The sequence below is a fragment of the Stegostoma tigrinum genome, unplaced genomic scaffold (assembly GCF_030684315.1).
Source record: "Stegostoma tigrinum isolate sSteTig4 unplaced genomic scaffold, sSteTig4.hap1 scaffold_176, whole genome shotgun sequence".
NCBI lineage: Eukaryota > Metazoa > Chordata > Chondrichthyes > Orectolobiformes > Stegostomatidae > Stegostoma > Stegostoma tigrinum.
In genome coordinates, this window is record NW_026728116.1 from 568,143 (window position 1) to 578,507 (window position 10,365).

Genomic DNA, 10,365 nt, shown 5'->3' on the forward strand with positions numbered 1-10,365 from the left:
AGCTACTTCCTTATCTCCCATCACTCGCCTTCCAGCATCAATTTGGAGCGGCCCAGTGTCTACTTTTGCCTCATGTTTGTTTCTTATGTATTGAAAGAAGCTTTCACTGTGATTTCTAATATGACTAGCTAGCCTTCCTTCATATTTGATCCTCTCCTTCCTTATTGCTCGTCTGTCTCCTCTGCACCTATCTTCCCCTCTGTCCATCTTCAATCTGCCTTCCCCCTCTCCCTGAAAATTTATGTTCAGGGAGAGCTGGGTGTTAAGGTCCATTGTTCCATGAAGTTGGCAATGCAGGTCAACAGAGTGGTTAAGAAGGCATATGGTGTGCTTTCCTTCATCGGACGGGGTATCGAGTAGGAGAGTTGGCAGGTCATTTTGCAGTTGTATAAGACTTGGGTTCGGCCACACTTGGAGTACTACATACAGTTCTGGCCGCCTCATTACCAAAAGAATGTGGATGCTTTGGAGAGGGTGCAGAGGAGGTTAACCAGGATGTTGCCTGGTATGGAGGGTGCTAGCTATGAAGAGAGGTTGAGTAGATTAGGATTATTTTCATGAGAAAGACAGAGATTGAGGGGGGGAAACCTGATTGAGGGCTACAAAATCATGAGGGATACAGACAAGGTGGATAGCAAGAAGCTTTTTCCCCCCAGAGTTATTGACTCACTTGCAAGGGGTCATGAGTTCAAACCGAGAGGAGGAAAGTTTCAAGGAGATATGCAAGGGAAATTCTTCAGGAAGAGGGTGGTGGGTGCCTGGAATGCGTTGCCAGCAGAGCTTGTAGACGCAGACACGATAGGGTCTTTTAAGATGTACCTGGACAGGTACATGGATGGGCAGGGAGCAAAGACCCTGACAAAATAGACGACAGGTTTAGACAGAGGATCTCGATTGGCGTAGGATTCGAGGGCCGAAGGGCCTGTTCCTGTGCTGTAATTTTCTTTGTTCTTGGATCAGATAAGAAGGAAAAGGGAGGTGTATAACAGTTATCAAGGGAATAAATCAACAGAATCCCTGTAGACACAATGACGTCAACCAGGCCAACATCATTTAAGAGACTGCTGGACATGTATATGGTCACAGAAATTTGAGGGTGCATACATGAGGATCAATGGTCGGCACAACATTGTGGGCTGAAGGGCCTGTTCTGTGCTGTACTGTTCTATGTTCTATGTTCTATGTTCTATCCCCAGCACCGAGGCACTGACCATCCTCGATCAGCTACAATGGGCTGGACACTTCATCTGTATGACTGACACGAGACTCCCCGCATGTTCTAAACCCAGCTTCAAAACAGCAGGCGAGACCCAGATGTGCAGAGGAAGCACTCGGTGATCAACTCAAGGCCTCAACGGTGAAGTGCAACATTCCTGCACACACCGAGAATCACCGGCCGAAGACGGTCCGATGCCTGAGGAGCACCCGGGAAGGCATCAACACCTCGAGGCTTGATTTGGAAGCAGCGGAAGCCATGCAGCTACATCAACAACGCCCTCACCCCTTCCCACGACCGCCTTCTGCCCCAAGTGCAACAGAGCCTACGGTAGCTGCATCGGTCTGTACAGCCACCCGTAGATTCAGCCTGAGAGTGGGAGACTGTCATCCACATCTGTGAGAAACCACCATGATGATGATGTATAGTGTGCAGGGGGATCTTGTCATAGCAATTAAGAGAACAAATAGAGGGCAACAGAACGCTGGTGACCAGGATTAGGATCAGGGAGAATCTCAAAATCTTCTACAAGTGTCTCAGAGCGAAAGAGAAAATCCAGGGAAAACCAGGTCTCATGAGGGATGAAGAGGCAAATGTATGGTTTGAACTGGACAGCAATTGTCAGGTGTGAAACGAGAAATTCACATCACCTTTCACATGTGAGAAGGAGCATTTCGGCACACAATTCCTGAGCAGAATTAACAGAGACTGGGGACATGTAAGGTGATCCGGTGAATTTAAAATCAGAAGAATTACCTGGAGAACAAGTAACATAGTTCCACTTATCAAAATGCATGACAAACATAAAGCAGAGTATTACAGTCTGGTGAGTATCACATCAGTAGATAGGAAAATATTGGAGAATATTCTGGACGGCAGGCTTAATTTCCATTGAAAGAAGCGGGGTTTGATCAGCAACGGTCAGCATAGCTTTTTCAGAGGGAGGTCATGCCTCACAAACCTAGATGATCCTTTCAAAGAGGTGACGGAGTGTGTAGATGGGAATTGATGCAGTGAAAACAGATTTCAGCAAAGACTTGGACAGGGTCTCACATGGGAGCCTGGCAAAGAAGGTAAAAGCTTGTGGGGTCCAGGAAAATACAGCGAGTTCAATCCAAAGTTATACATTGGTCAAATGGGCAGGTCAGTGGTAGATGGAGTGTCAACACTGATAAGTGTATGGTAATGCAATTTGGAAGAACTAACATGGCAAGGAATCTTTCAATGGATGCCAGGACACTAGGAAGGTCAGAGCAATGGTGTGATCTTGGGGTGCTTGTGCACAGATTGCTGAACATGGCATGGCAGCTGAAAGGGACAGTTAGGAAAGCAAATGGCTGAAGAGCTGTGCAGGAGTTTGGTTAGGCCCCAGCTGAAGGACTGAGTGCAGTTCTGCTCTCGCTTTAAATTGAAGGGTGAAAGAATAGCTTTAAATTGAGGGGTGAAAGATATAGGACAGATGTCAGAGGTGGTTTCTTTACTCAGAGTAGTCAGGGAATGGAACGCTTTGCCTGCAACGGTAGTAGATTCGCCAACTTTCGGTACATTTAAGTCGTCATTGGATAAGCATATGGACGTACATGGAAATAGTGTAGGTTAGTTGGGCTTCAGATCGGTATGACGGGTCGGCACAACATCGAGGGCCGAACGGCCTGTACTGCGCTGTAATGTTCTATGTTCTAATGGTCTCTTCATTATAGAAAAGAGGTGATTGCATTTGAGCATGTGTGGAGGACATTCATCAGGATGTTCTGAGGGGGTGAAGCATTTTAACTCGATGGAGAGTCTGGATAAGTTTGAGATAACAAGAACTGTCAATGCTGGAGTCTGAAATAACACAGCGTGGAGCTGGAGGAACACTGCAGGCCAGGCAGCATCACTGTTTTATCTGGATAAGGTTGGCTTGTTTTCTTCCGAAGAGAGAAGGTTGAAGAAGGTCCTCAAAAAATGGTCTGCATTCTGATGGGTCTAGGCGAGGGAAGCAGAACGACCATTCATGGGGTGGGAGGTCGGGGGGCCAGGGGGAAGAGATACATACATTTAAGCTAAAAGGCTCAGAAGGAATTTCAGGAAAGAAAAGACACCCAGAAGGTGCTGGGTGTTTGGAATTCATTGTCTGGGACTTTAGTTGAGGTGGTGGATAATCTTTTCACATTAAAGAAAAAGGGTTGGTACAGCACTTAAAATGAAATAACATTCAAGGCAATTGGCCTATTGCTGGAACATGAGCCGAATGTCAACTTAGTGTGGCTTCAGTGGTTACAGACACAATGGAATGAAGTGCTTGTACAATTCAGACGGATGATCCCTGGAATGGTAGGCTTAACCTATGATGAATGGCTAAGGATCCTGGGATTGTACTCACTACAGTTTAGAAGGTTGAGGGGAGAACTAATAAAAACTTACAAGATAATGTATGGTTTAGAAGAGGTGGACGCTAGGAGGTTGTTTCCGTTAGGAGGGGAGACGAGGACCCGTGGGCACAGCCTTAAAATTCGAGGGGGTCAATTTAAAACTGAAATCAGACGACATTTCTTCAGGTAGAAAGTGGTGGGCTTGTGGAATTCATTGCCGCAGAGTGCAGTGGAGGCCGGGATGTTGGGCGCCTTCAAGGCAGACATCGACAAATTCTTGATCTCAAAAGGAATCAAGGGCTACGCGGAGAGTGCAGGGAAGTGGTGTTGAAATGCCCATCAGCCATGATTTAAATGGCGGAGTGGACTTGATGGGCCGAATGGCCTTACCTCCACTCCTATGTCTCATGGCCTTATGGTCTAATTCTGGAGAATTCTCTTATTCCATGATTCTGGAGCAGGGGACAGTGAGTGGACAGCACAGGACAGTTCACCAATCTTCTCCTTTATCCATCTTCTATCTGCCTCCCCACTTCTTCCTATTTTTTTCAGAATCCCCTTCTCCCCCCACCATTTTTGAAGAAGGGTGTCGACCCGAAACGTCAGCTTTCTTGCTTCTCTGATGCTGCTCGGCCCGCTGTGTTCATCCAGTTCTACTCCTTGTTCTCTCAGATTCTCCAGAATTGGCAAGTTCCTACTATCTCTCGAGGAAACTGAGTTGTTTTTGCACCCAAACTGTGGTGAGAATGTGGAACGCACCGACTGTGTGGGTGGTAGAGTCAGAAACCATGATAACACTTAATAAGTCTTTGATTGGGCATTTGTGATGCCAAGGCATACAAGGCTCTGGGTCGAGTGCTGGGAAATGTGATTAGAATAGTTCGGGACTTGCATCTTGTGAGGGCACATACAATTTGCTGAAGGGTCTGTTCCATTGCCATAGCACTCTATTACGCTGTCCCTCAATGATCCTACGACAAGTAAGTGAAGGTTTCCAGAAACAGGTAGTTTTCAAGGACAATGCCAAAAGGAAAAGTGATGCACAGGCAAAGTGCATGTAAGAATTTAACCAAGGATTAACACCACTGAAGAACTGGAATTTGTGCCAATGCACCAAACCTGCAGATGAAAATGCAGTGTCCAGTTTGATTGCAAACAGCAACAACCACCAGTTAGTAACATGATCAATGGAAATATCTGAATGCCTGCTGTTGTGATCTCAAGCATTTACCTGCGTCGAGTGAAACCCACCACCATAGTTCTGTTGCATCGTTAGCCACCTCGCAATCGGTGTTGCATAGTCGATATCATTCCTTGACAATGCTTGAAGCAAGGCATAAGCAGTGGTTTCCACAGTCATCGCAAAAGCCTGTGCTGTTTCAATTAGATACGGCTTCTCGTTCTCCAACCATGGAGGCTTTCCAGTTACCGACATCAGAATCTGTCATTTGAGAAAGGGATTAGCTGAGAATAAAGTTTACATCATATAGATTTTTGTTTGCATTTCAACAACACAACAATGGTTTTGCTGGTCAAGATCCAGCATTATCTCACCACTGATGTCTATAACATTCTCCATACTTCCCGCTCAGTGATGGGTCCTTTTGTTTGGGAAAAATAGGCACCTTCGAATGCAAATGAATCAAGATGAGCTTTAGTTTCTCATCAGGCTACATGGAGTTACTACAAGATGTTATGAACAAAAGGTGAAGGAGCAGATGAAACCATTCATAGCATCAGTCTGGATGATCTTCTTGCCCCCATCCTGAGGAGGCATCACAGATCTTAACTTACACGCAATTCAAATTATTTCACGCAATGACAAGACTGAATGTTCTGGATACTGCAAATGCCATGGCACCTGGCAGCATCCCACAAACTGTATTGGAACAATGTGCCCCAAGGTCACCACACCAACAGTAAATGTTTTCCAGTACATTTTTAAACACTTGCAACACTCACATTTCAGAGAAAGATGACCTATCACGCAATCGGCAGACAAATTGTCCTGACCAATTATGACCTCAATGTATTCTCAATCATCAGCAAAGTAATGCAACATCTGGATGACAGTGCTGTCAAACAGCTGCACACTGAGGCTCAGTTTACTTTTCGTCATGCCACACTTCTCGTAACCTCGTTCAGGATTTACCTCACAACTAACTCACAAAGGGCTCATAATTGAGCAAGTGCCGAATGATGAAAGGGTGCGGACTGAGGTGTTGCACAACTGCCAGAGGGTCAGAACTGAGGGATTGCATCATTATCAGATGGTCAATACTGCAGCAGTGGCCCACTGTAATAGGGTCAGAAAGGTCATACTGAGGTCTTGCAAGATAGGGTCAGAACTGTTGGAGTGATTCATTATCAGAGGGTAGGCACTGAGGCATTGAAGCATTGACAGAGGGTCAACACACTGTCTGTATTGAACATGTGGCAATAATGTTCTGACTCCATAACATCAAGGCACTGCCTCAAAACTGACCATTAATACTGACCCTCGCACAGTGCTGCATTGCCTCAGTCGTGATGCTGCATTCGTGTGGTACTAGCAGTTCCAACCCCATGAATAGGATGGGCTGAAGGGTAACATTTCTTGATATTTGAGAAATGGTTGACTTTGAATGAGTCCTGTCAGCATTCCTGTTTTACAGTTAATTTTATTTCTGTAACTGGTTTTTTTCTTTGCCAAGTCGTTTGTTACACCGGAGCAGAGGGAGCATTTTGTTCCTCGGCACTGGACGTCATCTCGGAATGAGACCGCGAACGGTGCCAGGAACAACCTCAGCCTCCAGGCCTGCCGTTGATCGAGGGGTCCCTCACGGCCACAAGAACATGAGGCTTAATTCTTTTTTACTCTCTACTTGTTATTCTTTTTAATTACTCTTTCTCCATCTTTTATTTCCTCAATAAATGTTCATCTTTCAGAAAATTGGCAAGCATTCCTTTAACTGCACTTGATAGAATCACAAAAGAACCACCTCGATGCACGCTGTCATCAAAAACACACCATTATTCTGAGGCACTGCCTCAGCATTGATCCTCTGACAATATCGCACTCCCACAGATTTGACCCTTTGACAACGAAGCAAGGCCTCGGTATTGAAGCTCTGACAATGCTTCAATCCCTCAGTTCTGACCATCTGACAAGGAGGCACCTTTATTTCTGACCCTCTCACAGTAGCAATATCTCAGGACTGACCTTCTATTTGTATGGCATTGCCTCACCTTAGAATGAGGTGTTGCCTCAGTCTTGACCTTCTGACAATAATGCACTCCCACAGTTCGGACCCTCTCATATTGCTGCATTTCCTCAATACTGACACGAAAAATGTGTGGCAGATCTTTAGTGCTGATCCTTTTACAAGGAAGCATTGTCTCAGTATTGACCATCTGACAATGATGAACTCTCACAGGGGTCAGGACTGAACCCCTGTCAATGAGGCACTTCTTCAGTGCCCGCACTCATTATTCGCCTTCTGACAAAGCTTCAATACCTCAGTCCTGACCCTCTCACAGGGCCGATCTTCTGTCAAATCTAGAGAATTAATACAGAGGAGGTGTCTCTTATTAGAGGGTCTGCCTGAACTCTTGGTTGAAGTGTTCAATAAATTGCTACAACCTGAAAGAAGTAATTCTTCCCTGAATTAATAGGCAACCAATTTGAAAATGTGGCCTCTGGTCGTAAAATCTTTCACAAATGGGAGTAATCTCTACGGATATACACTATCAAGCCTCTTAAGAATCTTAAAAGGCGAAAACATAAGATTTTTTTCAATCTTATAAACTCCAATGAATGTCGCCCAACTTTCCTAAGCATAGCAATCCCCTACGCCATTTCCGACATCAACCCAGTCAACATGAGGTGTCCGGCCTCCGCAGCACTCGCTCTGTGGCTGCACATGACTTGTAAGTTACCATCCTGCTGCTACGACTCTACTTCTATTTACGATGCAGTCCTCCGTCCATCCAAACATACTACCCTTGAACACACGGGCTCTTTGCTTTTGAGACACCTTATGAGCTGTACCTTATCAAATGCTTTGTTGAAATCTCAATGTACTACATCAACTGGTGGTCCTTCATCAGTAATGTTTGTTTCCTTCTCAAAGCACTGTAGCAAGTTTGTCAAGTATTATTTCCCCTTTATGAAAGGATGTTAACTCTGTAGGATGTTATAGCACACTCAGTACCCTGTTATTTCATCTTTCATTGCCGGCATGAACATCTACCAAGGTTGACCTAAATTGGCAATACTTGCTTACTATTTTGTCCAAGTATCTTTGGAATAATGGTGTTATGTTCACAATCTTTCAACCCTCTGAGAATTTTCCACAATCTAAGGATTCTTGGAAGATTATCATCAGTGCCTCCATTGTATCTGCAGCTGCGTTCTTCAACATGAGAGGATACAACTCATCACACCCCTTGGATATTTTCTGTACTGATTGGAGTTATGTTTGGAATTCTGTGCAGTGACATTCACTTTTAACAGTTTGCTAAATACTACCAGGAACAGAAATTGTCATCCAGCTGCAACTAAACTAAAGCTTTCAGCACAGAAGGAAGTCTTTCAATTCATTATGAACCTATTAACTCCTGAAAAGGGCAACACGATTTGCCTCAGTCCATAAATGTTCTTTCTCCAACATCCTGAGATGCATTATCCGTATTTCTTCAAATTTACCACAGAATCTGTTTCACTCACCCTTTCAGCAATACGCATGACAACAAATCGGCATTTTTAGTCCCCCTATAGCCTCCGTTGCACACGTGCATTGTTAGATGATTATTTATTTGTGTGCCTGCTTTTTTGCTCGAATGGATAAAGGTAAATTTCTGTTCTTTTGTCATCAGAACTATTGCCTCCTCACTCTCATCTTCCTTGTTTTATCCTGTGCTGGAATATTTAATTTGTTGACATATCTGAAATATGTTGTTGAATGGATCGGGTTTTGTAACATTGCATTCCCCATAGACCACCTACCGATGCTGTTGCTTGTTCTAACAGTTATTATCTCGCAGAGTGGAAAATGCAGTTTGAAAGCAATGGAACATTATCGATGAAGAAGTTGATGCATAAATTGCTGCGATCTTCTAAACTACAAACTCACCTTCAATTCTTTCTCGGTCAGAGCATTATGCCGGCACAAATGAATCGTGTTCTCAATGGGACTTCCAAAACCATGGAATTGAATTTGCACATTGATTCTTCTTCCCTCTTCAGAAATGCAAAGTAGTATCGTGATGAAGCTTCCAAGGCGATGATTGTGTCCTTCAATGAACGGAAAAGTGACTCTTAGATTCATGGAAATATTTCACTACTTCTATAGACATGAAAGGCAAACATTCTCCCTGCAAATGACCCAGTCTCATTTTATCGTATCTTTCTGATTTTACACGCCATGGGATAATCATTGCAGTGTAACAGAAATGTTGATCATGGAAATTTATCACTGTTTTCATAAATAATGGCAAATTTTCAACATCTTGCAATTGTATGAAGGCTCAGTCTCATCACACCTCGCCTGCTGCACAAAGACATTCTTACACTGCTTTGAATGTAAGGGCTCAAACAAAACACAATCATGACACAAATGCATCAACACACTGCTTTCAATAGGATCTGATATCCTTGCCAGGCACTGGAGGGGTTGCGGAGACTGGTGAGTGGACAAAGTCGTTCCTCTGTTCAAACAGGAAAACAGGGACTTTCCAGGAAACTACAGACTGGTGAGTGTCTCATGTCTCAAAAGTATGGGCTAATAAAGGGACAGCCAGCATGGCATTATGCGGTGCAGGTTATGTCTTACGAAGTCAGTTGAAGTTTTCAAGGAGGTGACAAGGGTGATCAATTCGGGTAGAACAGTTGATAACATATACATGGATTTTACGAACGTTTTTAACAAGGTTCCTCATGGTATGCTCATCCAGAAGATTAGGATCCATGAGATCCATGGTGACTTGGCCTGCCCATATAAGGCAGATGGGAGCGGTGGAAGGCTAACAAAGATAACACAGTGTAGGGCTGGAGGAACACAGCCGGCCAGGCAGCATCAACAATGTCAGCTTTCCTGTTCCTCTGATGCTGCCTGACCTGCTGCGTTCCTCCAGCTCCACACTTGGTTAACTCGGATTCCAGCATCTACAGTTCTTGCCGTCTCAGTGGTGGAAAGCTGTTTTTCTGGCTGCAGCTCAGTGACGAGTGGTGTTCCGCATCGATGTGACTTCTGCTGTTTGTGATATATGTAAATGTCTTGGTGGCAAATGTAGACGGGGGATTAGGAAGTTTGCAGATGATATAAGGACCAATGGACTTGTGGACAGCATGGAAGGTTGTCAAAGGACACAGCAAGATACAGACCAATTGCAAACTCGAGCGGAGAAATGGCCGATGGAATTTAATCTGGGCAGGCATGAGGTGTTGCATTTTAGGAGAACAAGTGTTAAGGAAAGGGATACACAGTTAATGGCAGGACCCCAAACAGCAGTGAAGTCCAGAGGGATCTTGGGGTCCTCGATCATAACTCCCTGACAGTAGCCACACAAGTAGACAGGGTGGTCAAGAAGGCATATCGCATGCTTGCCTTTATGCTGAGGGAAACTCAGTGCAAGAGTCAGGATGTCACATTGCAGCTTTACAAGACTTTGTTGAGACCACACAGAGTATTGCATTCAATTCTGGCCGCCACATTACACTAAGGATGTGCAGGCTTTGGACAGGGTGCAGAAGAGATTTACCAGCATGCTGACTGGAATAGAGGGTGTGAACGAGGAGGAGGAGCTGGAAAAACT

General features: G+C 44.6%; 1 protein-coding gene across 1 annotated transcript in view; it reads right to left on the reverse strand.

Annotated features, from left to right (window-relative positions):
* LOC132207839 (uncharacterized) overlaps positions 1–8,841 on the reverse strand; it is a 66,919-nt gene extending 58,078 nt beyond the window's left edge. Inside the window, exons 1-2 of the mRNA XM_059643681.1 lie at positions 8,685–8,841; positions 4,802–5,011 (exon numbers count right to left, since the gene is read on the reverse strand). Coding sequence (XP_059499664.1) covers positions 4,802–5,005 — 204 coding nt within the window. The 5' untranslated portion in view covers positions 5,006–5,011; positions 8,685–8,841. The remainder of the gene's footprint in view (positions 1–4,801; positions 5,012–8,684) is intronic.
* Positions 8,842–10,365: the final 1,524 nt, after the last annotated feature.